At 35.6% G+C, this 19,062-nt stretch overlaps 1 protein-coding gene across 1 annotated transcript; it reads left to right on the forward strand.

The window, feature by feature from the left end:
• The first annotated feature begins 200 nt into the window (after positions 1-200).
• On the forward strand, positions 201-4,230 carry LOC115986452 (rust resistance kinase Lr10-like). Its single transcript, XM_031109483.1, has 2 exons — positions 201-275; positions 2,986-4,230. The coding sequence occupies exon 2, from the start codon at positions 3,072-3,074 to the stop codon at positions 4,113-4,115; it is 1,044 nt and encodes a 347-aa protein (XP_030965343.1). The 5' UTR covers positions 201-275; positions 2,986-3,071; the 3' UTR covers positions 4,116-4,230.
• Positions 4,231-19,062: the final 14,832 nt, after the last annotated feature.

Below are 19,062 nucleotides of genomic sequence, written 5' to 3' on the forward strand. Positions count from 1 at the left end.
TTGTTACGGGGCTATGAATTTTTTTGGAGTTATGAATGTGATCATTGGAATTACATTGGTCATCATTCACAGAATAAGAAATTGAAATATAACTGGTAAGAACCCAAAAGATGCTCCATAAAGTTTTTTTTTTTTTTAAATGTCCTAAGAGAAAAGACAAATATGCTCAATTTATCTTCAATATATCATTATATATATAACCAGGTTTCGGGATTCTATTGTTCCATTCATTCAGAAACTATATGGTGTTTTTCGCAACAGCTTCTTGTTCCAAGGTACGCCTTTCGGAGTTCATTAGCGTGCTTTCTATTAAATTTATGCCTCTCGGGATTCTATTTTTCCATTCATTCAAATTCAATGAACTAAATTTACTCTTTTCGGCTTCATGTTGTGATCTGTTTTCTTGGGGATTCTTTCAACAGGAGGAGTGCTCACTTTCATCCAATATATAGGTGCGATTGCTTTTTGACATGTTGGTTTGGATCATATGCTAACAGGTGTCCTTAAGGCAATAGTTAACAATTTATTTTAAGAAAATTTTGACACCATTTTTATGGAAAGAGTAATTCTACAATCACAAATTATTTTACAACATTTTTATAAAGAGATATGCTACGTCTACAACATTTTTACAACAAATTACAGGTGGTTAGTAGTTATTGGTTCAAATTTGAAACTAACATTAATAATAACAACCAGTAACAACCTGTCACTTAGGATTTGTTGTAAAAATATCATTTCTCTTTTACAAAATGTTAATGTGGTCAACCTCTTATTAGTGAAAAATTATTAGGTACTCACGGAGTATCATAAATGCATACTCTCTCATCTCACATGAATGGTGGGTCCCACTATGAATTTAATTAATGGGACCCATCATTCATGTGAAAGGAGGGAGTACGCATTTATGGTATTCTAAGAGTACACAATAATTTCCCCTTATTGGTTTTCATTTAGGCCTACAATTAATATCACTTTTTTATTTACCAATAATCACTGACCACATCAGCAGTTTGTAAATTTTTTTGTAAAATAATTTGTATCTCTAGCATTATTCTTTATGAGAAATAGAAAAAATTGTCAAAACATTAATTATTGCTTCCTTTTTTCTTTTTTTTATAAAAACCTTCTTTAAATAGATTGTTAACCATTACTCTAAAGGTATCTGTTAGCATTTTTCTAAAAATATATATATAATAATGCCTAATAATAATCTAATTATCTTATATCAAGTATAAAAATAATTAAAATATATTTTCACCAAATTTTTGTTTGTTTGTTTATTTATTTAGTATAGGATAATATATTGAGTTTTTTTTTTTTTTTTGATAAGAAAACTGAAACTTCATTAAAACGTTAAGAAGACATTACATCGTGGATAAGAGCTTGTTTTATAAAACAAGGGGACTCTTCAATCCAAGCTGAACAATCATCTATGCCATAGGCATATTTAGCTAAGAGATGGGCTGGGTTGTTTCCTTTTCGACGCACATGTGAAAATGCTATGTGATGGAACTCTGCACAGGAAGCTTTAATACCCACAATAACAGCATCCACTGAGGAAGGAGGAGTAGCCAAATCAGTCAAAGCACGCTGTAGAATAAGAGAATCACCTTCCACCACGACTTCCATAATTCCCATATCCTTAGCAAACTGCACACCCGTTTCAACTGCCATAGCTTCTGCTTCTAACGGACCGAATGGTAGCTTCATTTTCTTGCTCAAAGCAGCCCTGAAATTCCCTTCCTTGTCCCGTATGACCACCCCTATTCCCACTGCCTTTTGTTTTGCGAACACTGCCCCGTCCACGTTGGCCTTGAACGTTTGATCCTGTGAAGGTATCCACCTGGCTGGTTGGCTGCTTGAAGTACGTACCCCATTCTCAACGGACGTAACAGCCTTATACTCCTCCAGATATTGAGTTGCCCAGCGAACCATTTCCTGACCCGATTTCCGCTTTCCTCCCACACGGATTTCATTCCTATTTCCCCATAACACCCATGCACACGTCACCATTTTCGCTACCACCTCCGCTGAACTCTCCACCTCCATACATAAGCTCCACAGCAGGTCTTTAAAGGAACAACACTGCTCCGCTGTAAATGGCATGACAAGCTTGGAGCTTTCCCACAACTCCCTAGCTCGTTTACACGTCCAGAACAAGTGACTTGAAGTTTCCGATCCCTCATTGCACTCTTCACACAGATCGTCCGGCAACACTTTCCGTCGCAACAAATTAGATTTTGTAGGGAGTAGATCACGACATGCCCTCCAAGTGAAATGTCTTATTTTGTGCGGAACTTGGATCCTCCAAATTTTTGTCCAGAACTGCCTATTTCTGCCTTCATCTGAACCGGAACTGAAGTTCCTCTGCCTTGACATCCTCCGAGCCACCCAGTAAGCACTTCGCACCGTGAAAACACCATTATGACTACACGCCCATATCTGCTTGTCAGTAGGTAGATGGGAGCTCAATGGAATCTTCTTAATTTCCTCTGCTTCGTGTGGTAAGAACAGAACATCAAGTATCTCTGTTTTCCAGCAAGCTTTCTCTTTATCTATTAAGTCACCCACCAACGTTTCAGCTTGCAGGAACATTCTTGGAGAGGTCACTTGGTATGTAGATGGTGTAGGCAGCCATTTATCTCCCCAAACCTTCACCTTTTCGCCGTTTCCAATTCTCCACCGTAGGCCCTGTTTAACAACATTTTGTGCTGCCATTAAGCTGCGCCATGTGAAGGAGGGGTTGTTTCCCATCGTTGCCTGGATAAAATCACAGTGAGGAAAATATTTGGCTTTCAGCACCTGATAAACCAGGGAATTTTGCCTTTGTTGCAACCTCCAACCCTGTTTTGCAAGCATAGCCAGATTAAACTCCCTCAAGCATCTGTATATTGAGTTGTTTTGATTTATCAGAAATTAATAAATTGCAATTTAGGAATTAATTTCCTCATATTTACTGTTTTATACCTTTGTCTTCTGTAGGTGTATTTATCCTAGGAAGAGCTCAACTAGGAATTGTATGCTTAATTGCATTTTTGATATACAAATTTGGCCCAGGAAACACGTTCATGGACGATGCCATTGAAATATTCCTGCAGAGTCACAATTTAATGCCTATAAGGTACTCCTACTCTCAAATAAAGAGCATGACCAATGGTTTTAAGGATAAATTAGGTCAAGGAGGTTATGGCACAGTCTTCAAAGGAAAGCTTCAAAGTGGCCATCCTGTAGCGATAAAATTGTTGAGCAAGTCAAAAGCCAACGGGCAAGATTTCATGAATGAAGTTGCTACAATTGGAAGGATTCATCATATTAACGTGGTGCAACTAATTGGATTTTGTGTGGAAGGTTCTAAACAAGCTCTTGTATATGAGTTCATGCCAAATGGATCTCTAGATAAGTTCATTTTCCCAAATAGAGAAAATAGTACCATCTTGACTTGGGATAGAATATATGAGATTGCAGTTGGAGTAGCTCAAGGAATTGAATATTTACATCAAGGTTGTGACATGCAAATTCTACACTTTGATATAAAGCCACATAATATTCTCCTTGATGAAAACTTTATTCCAAAAGTTTCAGATTTTGGCCTCGCAAAATTGTATTCGGTAGATGACAGCATTGTATCTCTCACTGCTGTACAAGGAACACTAGGATATATAGCTCCAGAATTATTCTACAAAAGCATTGGGGGCATATCATATAAAGCTGATGTTTATAGTTTTGGAATGTTGTTGATGGAAATGGTGGGGAGAAGGAAAAATTTGAATGCATCTGTGGAGCATTTAAGTCAGATATACTTCCCTTCTTGGATATATGACAAACTCGATCAAGGTGAGGACATTGAGGTGTTAAATGCCACAGAAAGCGAGAAGAAAACATTAAAGAAGATGATCATAGTTGCATTTTGGTGCATTCAGATGAAGCCCATTAATCGTCCTTCCATGAGCAAAGTCTTGGAGATGCTCGAAGGCCCAATAGAGCTCTTGCAAATGCCTCCCAAACCTTTCTTTGGTCCTGAGGAGATGTCAATTGAGGACCACACTAGTAATAATTCTGCAGGGATACCTACTAGTGATTCGGATAGTATTGTCACCTTAGACAAAATGTAATTAAATTGTCAATAATTTTATTATTAAATCTTCCAAGTATAACACAAGCTTTACATCATTTAATAACTCTATTTGTTTTATAGGTAACTTTTTAAACAACTATATACCATGTAAAACCTATTAATAAAATAAGGCCAAATTTAAAGAGATCACTTTTAATCCCTAAATAAACTTAAAGGGTTCCATTTAAGTTTCAATGGAGTGATGATGTGCTAATTTTAGTTTGACCACATCATCTAATAGACTAAAAGTGATCACTTTAAACTTCAAGGATTAAAATATCTTATGCGTAAAATTTAGGGACTAAAAATATATTTACATTATAAATCAACTACTTCAAAAGGGTTAAAGATGCTCAAAGCTACAAGCCTACAACTGCTAAAATAAATCACTTTCACACTTTGTTATCATGGGTAGCATTCTAGCATACACAAAAATAAATGGTTTAAGAACATGTTGTAAGAAATTGAAAAACTACAAAAGAAGTTAAAACTTAACCATGATTGTTAAAGTTCCTAGAAGAGAAACCTCAAATTTTAGCGAGAGTTCTTCTGGTCTATAACCTATGCTTTTAAAACCCTTTGATGGAACAAAAACTTATTCAAAGAACTAAGCTAGAGACACTCTTGTGGGTTCCAGTTAGATCAATTGGTAAAGTCTCTAGTAGTTGTATAAGAGATTTGGGGTTCAATCCCCGCCTACACCAAAAAACTGATTGGTGTCTTGATCTAATGATAAAGAGCTATCTTAGAAGCAGACGCCACAGGTTAGAACTCTCTCAAAAAAAAAAAAAAAAAAAAAAAAAAGAGAAGCTTGAGACACTCTTTTAACATTAATCTTTATAAACTCCTTCCATAAATGAGTTTATTATTAACAACGATTTTTAAGTAACCGGTTACCTTATACATATTCATCATTAGACTCCTAAAAGGATGAATATTTATCTATCACTTATATTATTAAATATATATATATATATATATTAAAATAAATCTAAATACATAAAATTAATAATTGGGATAATTTCTTGTTACATTAAATTTCCTAATGGAGGTAAACTTGCATTCTCCCACTAAGCCCACGTAGCATTTAAATAACTTAATGGGCAATGTGGGTTCTAGTTAGCTTAACTGGTAAAATCTCTTATGGTTGAATAAAAGATTGGAGATTCAATCCCCGCCATAGGTTAAAACTCTCTCTAAAAATAAATAAAAAATAAAATAAAAACACCTTAATGGGCAATTGTAACTATGATATGACTATTGTATGCACTACCCATGGCATCTAGTTATGAAATGCTCTCACTCAAATAAAGAATTCAATACATAATTACTCAAATAACAATTCCAATACATGAATTATGACAATTATGCCCTTGATTATAACAAGTACCTCCTTCCTTTTTTACAATATTCTCTGCATGAGAACTTTATGAGAGCACTAGCATTAGTTGTACTAGGCCAAATGCTATTTTAACATACAAAAACTTATTTTATTTATTTTAACACACAATTTTACAATACATCTATAGGGGCACAATTTTAATGGTCTAATCCTTGTCGGTCAAGTCTTGGCCCAAGAAGTCCCACACAATGAATTTTTTTGTAGAGTATGGGCTAAAGAACTTGGTTTCAGTTAGCTTAGACGGTTTGTTGCATGGGTTAAGGAAATACAGAAACAAGAGCGAAAAAGATGGACGTGAAGAGAGATCCCTCTCAAGTGATCAGGCTCGAAACTTTGCTCATGGGCATATATTCATACAGTAAAATTTCTCTCCTGTCTTCCTTCCCCTTTTTTCTTCTGTCCCTTCCTCTTGGGGGACTTTTACATATTATATAGGCCCTCTCCTATCATCTAGGCTTTACACTTGTTGATCATCCAAACCCCTACTTGAGCACCTGTCCCATCAGACACTTTATCAATTCTTTGTGAGTTGTAGTGGCCAAGGTAGCACTGTTCAGGGGTCTTCTCTTTATTAATGCGGCCAGGAGAGTAGTTGTGATGCATTTAATGTGGCGGTGGCAGCCTTTGCTAAGATATTTTAGGTTTCCTCCCTTTTTACGTATTTGGGGAATGGACTACAGTGGCTGGGATGCACCTTTAATCCGGATTTTGCAATGTACGAGGAGGAATTACTCCTCGGACATGTTCTCTTTGCTCCAGTGGGCCTAAATAAGGATTGCCTAGGCCACGATGTCTCCTCGGACGGACTAGTCCTCGGACGGGCCCAGGGCCCAACCAACCTATTATTCTGGGCCGGTCCCCACAACATCCTATGTCACATCTTCTATTTTAAGATTCAAAACATTAAAATAATATAACCAATCCATTAAAAAATATAAACAACCCAACAAAAATATTCATTTTTTTATTTCACTCTTTCTCCCTCTACGTCCAAAGCCTTGCCTCTATCTCTCTCTTCCCCTTCGTCTCACTCTCTCTCACGCTCCAAAAAAAAAAAAAAAAAAACCCTCCACCACTGCCCAAATCTGCAACTCACCATCAATTGCAAGAATAAAATAAAATAAAATAAAAAGAAGATCAAACCCAATCGCCTGATAAAGAAGAAGAAGATAAGAGAGAGAGAGAGAGAGAGAGAGAGAGATTATGGCATGAGAGTAGGAGAAGAATATTTTATTATTAGGAGAGAGAAAGATAATAAAAAAAGACCAAAAATTTTTAGCATTGGCTAACGTATCCTTCTACTAATAGAAGGGTATTGTAGCTCATGCCAAATTGTTTTGGCATTTAAAACATCTGATGATGTATTATTTTTGGTGTTTGGTGTGTTAAATGCTAAAAATTTATTATTTGGCACACTTAATGCTAGTGCTCTAAACTATTAATTTGTTAAGAACAAATTACCCAAAATTCATTAGGTTCCACCTTTATACATGTTAGAATATGAAATACATGAAACAATATCACAAATATCAGTCACAATTTCAAGATATTTTCATTGCAGCCAAAATAGAGGGGGAACTAAAAGATTCACAAAGGAGTCCTATCCAAGTATTTTCATAAACACTTCTTGAGCATTAAGGTTTACTCAAGAGCTTTGTAACTCAATTGGTTGGCATATCTTGGTATTTTCAAAACATCCAGTGTTCAAATCTCCCCTCCCCCATTGTAACTATTGACATCTCAACAAAAAAAAGGTCATTCAAATCCCATTCTCGTCAATAATTTTGATGCAATAAAGTACACAAGTTTTCTAGGTCATTAAAGGGAGCATTCTCAACCCAAGCTAATGGGAAGACTTGGTCAAAAATAGCCAAGCATATATGTGAGAAACTGCGCTCCCGGCTTGAACCTAAAGGAATTATGTTTGGCCATGTCCCATGTGAACGGGGTAGAGTCTTGTTAATTGCGTCTCAAAAGATGGAGGAGAGGATCCTACTGTTATTATTCTCCCTTCTAGGTCAAAGGTTTTATAATGTATTTGCCACTTATTTTAATAGAAAAAATAATAAACTAAATTGAAAAATACATCATTCTTATCGTTAGGGTCATAATTTTATGTAATTGGCTAATCCTTTGACAAAATGCACTTTACTTGTAATTTGGTAGATCTAAGTTGGGTTTAATATATCAAAAAATATGTTGTTCAAGCATATCAAGTGTTCGTGAAAGTTTGTTTAGACCCCTTAAATAGATTTTTTAACCTAATATATTAACCAAGTGATTACTTAGATAAATTGTTCAGATCTAGGTTAAACATAAATATATCATATCATGCAAAGATGCGGAAAAATAAATAACATCACAATATGATGACCCAGGAAAACCAATGAAACGAACTGTTTCAAGGTAAAAACCTGGAGAGGATTTAACCTAACTATCCTCAAGGTAAACCAAATCCACTATAAGAGAATTAAAGTTTTTACAAAAGATTTAACCCTAAATCTAATGCTACCTCCAGTAGTAACTTACTAATACGACCACGTGCAAGCTCCGAATCTACAAACTCATTCTCTTCTTGGATTAACAACAACACAAGCAGCCTAGCTAGTGACTTTGAGACTCCACTCAAAAATTTCAGATCACCCTCAGTAATGATCTTTATGTAGCAACTAAGTTCTACCAATGCTTGATTGTAGTTTTGTCTCCGGTAGATTCTTGTATAGTTAAAAGGTACAGAATCTCTCAAATCTCACAAAGGGTAACACAAAAGTCTTCTTTAACACCCTTAAAACGTGGCTAAGGTTTTTCTTTTATATGTAGAGAAGTTTAAGTGAAACCCTAAATGTTTTGGCTTGAGCCTGTTTAAAATTTTGCAGAAAAACTATGCTTGCGATTTTCGATTGGTCAAGTCTAATTCTTGATCGGTCCAGAAAGGCAGAACCTCACTTTTCTTTTCTACAATCAACTAGACTTCAAAACTTGAAACACCTGTATTTAAGCATTGCCTAAACACCTAGACTAGACCTGTTTTGATCTCGGTTTGCCAACTCAATACAATAATGATTCTAAATATTTAATTCTTAAATCTTTAGAACCTAACAATCTCCCCATTTGGCAATCTGTGACAAAACATACATACAATATGTAATGCTTAAATCGAATACCGGCTTAAATACAAATTGTTGCCCAAATACAAATCTTACACAACTACTAACTATTAGTTGCTTGAATAGACAACAGCTATAGAAAGACTTAACCTATAAATTCCTGAAATACTAAAAACAAACCATAAACGCATGTGTGGAAAATACAGTATAACCAACTAAATCAAAATCTAAATTTTGGATTCACAAAACATATAAGAAGATAGTGAACACATCAAAATGAATAACCTTATCATCATCAACTATCATAATCAAAAATCACATCACATCAATTTTTGTGTACCAAAAAATAAAATAGACAAATAAACACAAAGAAACTATCCAAATATCAAATACATGTAAATACATCAAAACTCCCCTTAAACACCATAAGTCAATCTCCCCCTATGTACAAAAGTCCTAAATCTACTCCCTTTTTTTGTTACGTATTGCCAAAGTCAAAATCAATCCTCAAAGGGTGGAGGTGGAAAAGAACTCTTGTAATCCGTAAAATCAGCTCATCAAGTAACTGTCCATGAGTAGCTTGAGTAGTCATGATGGACTGCATCTACATCATAGCACGGAGTGAAAGTGGAGGAGCAATAGTAGGATCAACATCCTCAGCACCGCCAGTAGGATCCACAACTGCAGTTGGATCCACAAAAGTCTCCTCAGTGGCAAGCATAGCTCCAGAGGAAGTAGCAGCATCTCCTCGTGGTCTCTTAGAAGTCCTAATGCCTGGCTCAACACTTTTCATTTGTGCCTATCTCTATCTAAGATAGGTGGCTCCTATAGGGGCAATAATGTGTACTAACTCTAGGGGAGGAAAATCTGACAAACCTAAGAACCTCAAAATCCTATAAATAAACATAGGGAAGAACAACTTTTGACTCTTATCCATACTCCTAGAGATATCAATAATGGTTTGTATAAACATAGACAGAAAACACATAAACCCATCAGTAATGAAAGCATAAAGGAAAGCACATCGCTCAATGGGAACAGTATGAACATGAGAAATGGGATAGATGTTATGACATGTGATCCTATAAAGAGTTAAGCTTAGTGAACTCACTAGAATTGATTCTTGGTTAAGAACCCAAGAAACAGGACAACCACATAAAAGAGACATCATATCATCTAAAGCAGGAAACTCAATGTATGGATAAGTGGGAAATTTAATTAAGGGCACTCCTAAAGCCTCAAAAACAGTTTTTTTCGTGATGGTAAACTCCTGACCACGAATCCAAGAAGTCAAGTAATGACCGCCCGTGACCTCAGAATAAACAGAAAGATTAGAGTAAAACTCTCTAATCAAGGCAGTAGGAGAGGATCAAACACCTCACACAAGGAGACCCAATTCCTAGACACGAAGTTCCTACGTATAGAAGGATCTAGCTCACACAAAAATATATCCCTCTCACCCCAAATAGACCTATATTTCATCAAGGTCTCATATGTTTCCTCACACTTAGTGGATAGAAACCTATCCCTATCTCTTAGGGCTGAACCAGAAAATGAAGATCCAAGGTTCCTATTGGCTCTAGTTTTGAATTTCCGACCAAGTTTATGAGCCATGACTAGGAAAGAAGAAAGGAAAAACAACAAAAACCAAGGGCACACTGCATAAGAAGGATTAGAGACAAGATAACATGCAATTTGAAAACTATATGATGCATGATCTAATGCCCTTAAACAGTCCAAAATCATCATAATTTGAAAAATTGACAAAGGAAATTTCAAGAATTTTAGAAAATCCCCAATTTGAAAACCAACCAATTCTCAAAAATCCTTATATTGACAAATTGAACACATTAACAAGTAAACTACAAGTTATAATAACTCAATTTATCAATATCAAAAGTCAATTTCACTCAATTTCGCCCAATAACTTAGAACCCTAATTTCAAAATTTTCAAATAAATTCAAAGATTTTTAAATTAAACATGTGAATCATGTTTAAATGATGCATGAACAAAAACCCAAGGTTCAAAATTGATCAAAAACCCTATTTTCATCAAAACCCCCCAAATTTCTAATGTGAGAAAATCCTTAAAAAATTCATGGAAAATGCATGTAATTATGCAAAAAGATGAAAAAGGAAGCTTAAAATAGTCTTAACTTATATAGATGAAGAAAACCTTGGAAGCTTTAACTATGAAAACGACAAAAAAAAAAATTTTTGAGAAGAGGGATTGAGAGAGGAATCGAAGAGAAAGACAAAAAAAACTTTTGAAAATGTCAGATGTGATTCCCTTTTTCTTTTTTAAATCCAAGATTCGATCAGTCAGGAGGAATCGAAAATCACATGAAAACAAGCTCGATTGATCAATAGGAATTGGGCAGGAATCAAGAGAACCCAAGACTTTTAAAAGAAAAGGCCATTTTTCTCCTTCACATTTCAATTGATCAAAAAACAGATTCGATCGGTCAAATTTCAAAGAAACATAAATTTTGAAAAATTCTGGAAAAAATTTCTGCAGAATCATTTAGAAAACTAATTTTATGATATGGCATGAATGTTCATGATTTCAAATGATCTTCAAAACCAAATTTGTCAAAGAGAAATTCAACTTTAACAAATTTCCTCACTCTTATCTTTTCTCACATCCCAAAAATGCATTAAACACTTCAAGAAATTTAATTTTGGTAGGCCAAAAAACATAACACACAATCACATGTACAGTGTTTAACAAAGATTTGCTTGTGGTGTGTGCAACTAGCAATTGCATGAGATACTCACAAGGTGACATGTAAACAGGGAATAAAGACACTTTCTACATTATCCATCACATAAGTTTGAAAGTGACTATCACCTAAAGAGTTACATCATATAACTCCCACATCTGTTCGTTTAGACCCCTTAAACAAATTGTTTAACCTAATATATTAACCAAGTGATTACTTAGATGAATTGTTCAGATCTAGGTTAAACACAAATATATCATATCATGCAAAGATGCAAAAAAGTAAATAACTTACTGACACGACCATGTGCAAGCTTCAAATTCACGGACTCATTCTCTTCTTGGATTAACAGCAACACAAGCCGCCTTGCTTGTGACTTTGAGACTCCACTCAAAGGTTTCAGATCACCCTTAGTAAGGATCTTTATGCAGCAACTAAGTTCTACCAATGCTTGATTGTAGTTTTGGCTCCGGTAGATTCTTGTGTAGTTAGAAGGTACAGAAACTCTCAAATCTCACAAAGAGTAACACACAAGTCTTCTTCGGCACCCTTAAAACATGGCTAGGGTTTTTCTTTTATATGTAGAGAAGTTTAAGTGAAACCCTAAATGTTTTCGTGGGCTTGGGCCTGTTTAAAATTCTGTAGAAAAACTATGCTTGTGATTTTCGACCGGTCGAGCCTAATTCTCGATCGGTCAAGAAAGGAAGAACCTCACTTTTCTTTTCTACAATCAAACTGGAATTCAAAACTTGAAACACCCTTATTTAAGGATTGCCTAGACACCTAGACTAGACTTGTTTTGATCTCGGTTTGCCAACATAATATAATAATGATTCTGACAGATTTTAGACCCCTTAAACAATTGATTAAACCTAGGTAATTAGCCAAGTTGTTACTTAGTCCAATTAAACAAGTCTAGGTTATCACAATAATAAAGATCAAATCATACAAAGCAGCGGAAAATAAATAAGACAATGATATGATCACCCAGGAAACCAAACCAGTAAAAACCTGGGGAAGATTTAACCTAGCTATCCTCAAGGTAAACTTGAATCCACTATCTTGAAAGAATCAAAGTTCATACAAAAGGACTTACAAGCACCCCCGCTTGACTTCCTAATGCTACCAACCAGTAGAACTTACTGACAAGACCACGTGCAAGCTCCGAATCCACGGACTCCTTCTTTCTTGGATTCCCACCAGCTACAAGCACCCCCGCTTGTGTATTCTTTAAGCTTTAATGGCAGCAACTGAATTGATCATCAAGGTGTAGAAAATATCTCCTCCTTGAAAACCCTAAGTTTGTGTAAAGGAAAGCTCCTCTAGATCTCACAAGAGATTTACACAAACCGCAATATGAGCAACACTAAAAACATGGCTAGGGTTTGCCTTTTATACTTAGGACAAATAAGAAAGCTTAAAAACATTTTAAAATAATTAGGGCTGAGTTGGAAAGTTCTGCAGAAAAGCGATCTGCCCGAGCTTCGATCAATCGAGCCTAAGCTTCGATCGGTCGAGCCTAAGCTTCGATCGATCGAGCCAGGCCGAAAGCCACAGTGCTTCCTGCTTTAAACTCGATTCCAATTTTACATTGACATACAACTTTGAGCTAGCTTTAAACACTTCTAAACACATTGTTTTGACCATGGTTTGCCAACAATACAAATTAGAGTTCTAAATACATAAAATCCTAAACTTTAGAACCTAACAAATTCTAAATATTTAATTCTTAAATCTTTAGAACCTAACAGTTCGTATTAAAGACATGAAGATTGATCCAAGAAACAAGTGAAGAAAAGTTGTTTCATTAAGTCTCGACAGATACTACTATTGAGACTAAATGAGAAGCTCAACAGATGGTTCGATAGATGCTCAATCTATCGAGAATTACGATTTTCAGTTTTCCAAATTTCAAAATTGACCTTAGCTTTTGTATTTGTTAAGGGATTCTTTTCTCACAACCTTAGACATATATAAAGCTTATTTTAAGAGCAATCACGTATGAATACAAAGACAAAGAGATTATTTTTTTTCTATGAGAAACTACTACGTTTGTACACTATAAAGTTTTGTAACCAAGTGCTTCTTGATCTTCATTGTTGATGGAATGACAAACTTTGTAGCCAACAACATTTTGTTCAAGTTGCTGGAATTAGTCAAGTACTGGGATCCGTGCAAAGGGTTAGCCACGGATTAGAGATTTGTGCATCAAGGGAAAGAAGGCTGCTACAAAATCAAGTTCAATTGGGTATTGAAGCAAAGGTTCAATTGTAGGTTGTTATTTTGGGATAGGCCAGGGTTGTGGTAAGATTCTTTATACTTGTAACCACTTGATTGTTGATTAGTGGATTCTTGGGACTAGTGACTTTAAAATCGTCTGGTGAAATTTTTGCCCTGCGAAAAGTTTTCCCCATTTGTCAACAAATCACTGTGTCAATTTAATTTCCGTTGTATTTAGTTTAATTGGTAATTTGTTGGTGCCTTCACTATTTGCATACAATTTAACCTAATTAATCAACTTTGGTAATTGAATTAATTAACCGGGATCAAGTTTTCTTAGCCCAACACTTATTAATGAATTGAAAAATATACATCTTTTGAAAATAACCCAAATTACATCGCTTTGGTTCTAGATACAATCTAAAGCAAAATACAATGCTTTGATTCCTAGTTACGATATAAAAATAGAATACTACAAGGGAAAAGTCTAATTTACTAACTCTTGATTTAAGTTTGGAAGCTAACTTATAGGATTAGAGAGGTGTTAGGCACCCAACTTGCTTGGTAAAACTAGCCTTTTAGACTATGGTGGCCAATGATAATATGACATCATTCAAACAGTTTATATCATCCAAGAACAAGTGATTAAAGAGTGAAACAAACAATGATAAGCATCATGACATCCTATTCTAGGCATGCAAATAATTGAAATTGAAAGACATGGTGAATGTGTAAAAAAAGGAGATCTGGATAAGAATTAAGCTAAATTTTCATATCTGAACATGCGTCAATATTTTGACCATATCTCACTACTCAAAATTTGGATTAAGGTGAAATTTTGACAGCTAAAGGAAAATGAATTTCCCTACAACATTTTCAGAAATAGCCTAGTCCGAATTTTGATGTTTTATTCACCAAAAATGTCCTTCAACGTGAGTCTGAAAACTGCTACTTGATTAGCAAATTTTTGAAGTGTTTTCCAAGTTTAAAATTGTATTTCGACGAATTGTTAATGTATTTTCACAATAAAGAATATTCCAAAGTGATAATTAGGATTTTTTAAATTAATTATCTTGAAGATAATTACTTTAAAAACATATTATCTAACAGTCTTTAAATCTTATCAACTTATTTGTTTTAATCCCATGTAACCAATTATTTTTTAAGAAAAATACTTAACCAATCACAAAAAATCATTTAATTAATTTCAATTAACAACCAATCAAAATTAATTTCAATAAATCATACGTGATAGGCTTCACTCAAATGAATGCATGCAGACCGTTAAAACTTAATGGGTTGTTTGAATTTAATGGTTTCCACCACTCATAACTCTATTTCCTTCACTCATCACTCAAAAATGGTGGGTCCCATGGAGGCAAGGCTTGTTTGGATGGTTTTCCTGAATTTGTTTCCATCACTCAATTCTCACCAAAGTGAGTAACAAGTTACAAAAACTGAAAACAAGTTTTAGGTATTTTTGGGTTATGGAAATAGAGTTATGATGGCACTTTCATAATTTCACTCAACTAATGGGCCCCACGTTTTATGTGTTGTCAAATCCATGCCAGCCCACTCCCCAACAGCTCTCTTCTCTCTCATTACTAGGCTTCTTTTTTGCTTTGTTTTTTGCTTTTCTTTGCTCTTCTTCTTCCCAAGCCACTCATCATAACTTCGTCTCTTTGTTTTTTCTTTTTCTTTTTTTTTTTCTTTCCTTTTCACCACTTCGTCTTCTTCCTTTTTTTTACTCTCTCTTTTCTTTCCTTTTCATGCTAGGTCTGGACTTGGTTTCTCTATTCTTTTTTTCCCCCCTCTTTTCTTTCCTTTTCATATTAGGTTTCTGGGTTTGGTTTCTATTCTTTTTTTTTTTTTTTCCTCTTTTCTTTCCTTTTCATATTGGGTTTCTGGGTTTGGATTCTGTTCTTTTTTTTCTCTCTCTCTTTTCTTTCCTTTTCACGTTGGGTTTCTGGGTTTGGTTTCTGTTTTCAGAGTTTCTTATGTGGATGTTTGGCCGGGTAGCTTTATTCCCAAAATCTAGAAGTGCAGATATGTTTGGTATGTTAAACTCGAACCATTATTTGTAAATTTTTTGCACAAGAAGGGTGGGAACCGATTGGTTTGAACTGTATAAAATATGTGGCACACAAAAAAATGGGGTGAAAAAAAATTAGATGGATGCAGGATATAAAAGAGGTGAAATGGGTCTGGGGTTCTTCCATCACGCGGGTAGCCTAATTGTGAGTAGACACAATGCTCAGTCAGTGGGTCCCACATAAAGGTGAGTATTTTTAGTTTTTAGAATGAAAACTCTAACCGGGTTGTAGTGCCAAACATGTCAGGGGTGTAACTTAGGGATTTTTAAGTGATAAGTGATGAGTTATTGAGTGATGAGTGATGGTATGTAAGTGATGAGTGATAGTGTTTCCACCATCCAAACAAGGCCTAAGCTTGCGATATCTTTCGATCCAACTGTCCAATTTGGAAACTGAACGTATTGTTGTGATCGTTGAAACCTTAAGATCATTTTCATGATATGTGATGAATGAGTTAGTGACTAAATGCAACCATGATTTTTTGGGGTACATAAAATGACCATTTTGCCTTCTTCCAAGGTTAAATTCTGGATGCGAAATGAGGTGTCTACAATATTAATTTATATTTACTTCTTTATATTGAACAAAAGAGGACTGTGATTGTTAATTTACATGATCTCTTATGATTTCTTCTCCTTCCCCTTTAATGTTTAAAGAGAGTGTTATCTATTCCGCACCCCTTAATTTTTAAAACATCCAAATAAGGGGAAGGGTTCATAATTACCCATGTCTCTCTCCTTGCCCTCTTACCCTCCACTCTCATTTTCCTACAAACTTCCAATTGGAATAGGATCCTCTCCATTTTAAGTCCCTTTTATTTCATCTATTTCTTCATTAAGATATAATTTTTAGATCTAACTGCCTATAAACTACAATGTCATTTGAAATTTTAAATAATGTGCTAGTAAGTATGAAAGTTCAAAATAGTGTAAAAACACCCTTGAACGTTTAGACCCCCAATTTACAAATTTCTAATTCAACTTTTATATCAAACAATTAATGTGCGGAACATGAACAAAAGCTTAATATAGAATTGGTAAATAATCTATGCCAATTAAAATCACATCCACAGCAGAAAATAAAAGGCAAAAATAAAGGGAAGAGAGAAGCAAACACAAGGACAACACACGATGTGTTATCGAAGAGGAAACTGAAGCCCTCTGCGTAAAACCTCTCCACCGCCCTCCAGGCGGTAAACAATCCACTAGAAAATGTAGTTGGGATACATGAACAACAATAGACCCTCCAAGCCTAATCTACCCAGTGTACCTAAGCCCTCCAAGCTTCTTGCTCCAACGAGGTTGCGCCGAACATATTTCTTTTCTAGCTTCCCGGATTCCGCTACTTGACTATAGCATCAACCAATGTAAATTGGTTCCTTCCTAACTGCTTCCTAGAACACCAAACAGCCCTCTCACAGTAATGGATATGGTGAGAAAAAGGTTTTGGTAAAATGCCTCTCAAGGATTTAACAATGGAGAGGAAGAGAGTTGAGGAATTTGAAGAGTCTCTTATGTAAAGATTGTGGATGAATCAATCTTGTTTTACTCTAGGGTTTTTCTCTCAAAATTCTCTCTAGAAACTCTCTTTCTTTCGTGGGTATAAGGGGTATTTATACTAGGGTGAGAAAGGAATGTGAAACGTCAGGTTTTTCAAAACAAGGCTGGCTCGCGGCTTGGCCTCGCGACTTGACTGAGTCGCGAGATCCAGCCGCAAGATAACAGAACGGCCAGTTGTCCTATTTTATCCTGTAGTGCTCTAGTTAGCATGACACTTCAACTTCTGGCATGCTTGGCACGTGTGCTGCTTCTGGGGACTTACAGCTGCGAGTCACCCACGAGATCCAGTCGCGAGACTTTGTTTTCTTGCACACTCTTAAGCATTCAACACTCTATCTCACTCACTACCCTTACAACAAACCCACCTAAATACAGGGTTACTAATTGCTGAAATAAAAGCAAATTTGGCACAGAATAAAGCCAACAAAATGGTTGATTAAATTCAACCTTACAATCTCCCCCTTTGGCTATTCCGTGACAAAACCCTAAAATAGACTCTAGACTTAACATGTGAGTTGGGAACAGTTGAGCAAAACTCACTCACACCTAATTCTAGAAACTGTGAGGTACTTGAATCATATGAAAATGAAACTCCTGAAACACAACAATACACCAAGATTATTGTATGCAGAAAATATGAAATGCATATAAAACAGGCAAAAAGTGATCAAGCAAAGATGAAGATAAGAAACAAATCATGGCTTGATCAAACAAGTAATCACTGCAAGGTAGTGATCACAGTGCTCATTCACACTTGGAATAAACACTTGAACATACAAGCTAACAAGAACAATGCAAGTTACTTGTATGCCCAACACTCAACCAATGCATAATACACCAAGTATATGCATCTAGGAACAATCCTATAAGGGCACAAAAGTGACAGTACTTAACAAGAAAATGCATGACATTTCGATAAAAGTATTGATTTAACAAAAACATAGAGGCTGCATAAAGCATGGTACAAACCATAAAGCCTACAGGAAATAAACCCTAAAAACTTACAAAAGCAACATGGGTACAAACACATTATATACTGAAAAACATCAACAATATATATATAGTAAACCAAGTTTCAAAAACATCCATGTGTTATAAGTTAGAAACAAAAATAAACCAAAACCACAGTGTATCAAACCCATAATAACAATAAATATCCAAAAACATAAACCTATAAATTAAAGGATAAGACTAAAACAAACGTATGTGTACTCCCCCTATTACTATGCACACTTCCCTTTGAGTTTTCTCCCCCTTACTGAATGCTCTCCCCCTTTTTGGCATGAATAGCTAAAGGCTGTCGTCTAACTTTTGTTGAATAGCTTCTAGCTGATTCTCCATGGTCTCGAGTCGCATTTGAACATGGTTGTTGGTGGAGTAGAGAAGTGTCACCATTTCCTCAATGTGTTTCTGAATATTTTCAAGCAAACTACCCACTCTATCAGTTTGAGGATCAAACTGTGCTTGCGGAATGTTAGTTTGTCTAACTTCAGGGATGACACGTGAAGTAGGTGTGGAATGTATAGGTGTCTCTGACTTTGGAGCAGATGGAGTAACCGGAGAGATGTGTGCACTCTTTGGTGTTTTAGAGGAATGACTTCTGCTGGCTTGTAGAGTGAACATGGAAATTGGATGCAGACGAGTCATCATTTTTCCATCTAAGGGAGGAACAATGCCTTCACGAAGAATGAATTTCATGATGAGACTGCAAAATGGAATACATCCTCGAGCTGCAAATCGGACCGCGGTCTTCCACATGGTTTGAAAGATGTGGGCACAGATATCAATGGGGGCTCCAGTAATAAGATCACAAAGGAATTGAGCTCTTCCAAGATTTATG

The sequence above is a fragment of the Quercus lobata genome, chromosome 4 (assembly GCF_001633185.2).
Source record: "Quercus lobata isolate SW786 chromosome 4, ValleyOak3.0 Primary Assembly, whole genome shotgun sequence".
Taxonomy (NCBI): domain Eukaryota; kingdom Viridiplantae; phylum Streptophyta; class Magnoliopsida; order Fagales; family Fagaceae; genus Quercus; species Quercus lobata.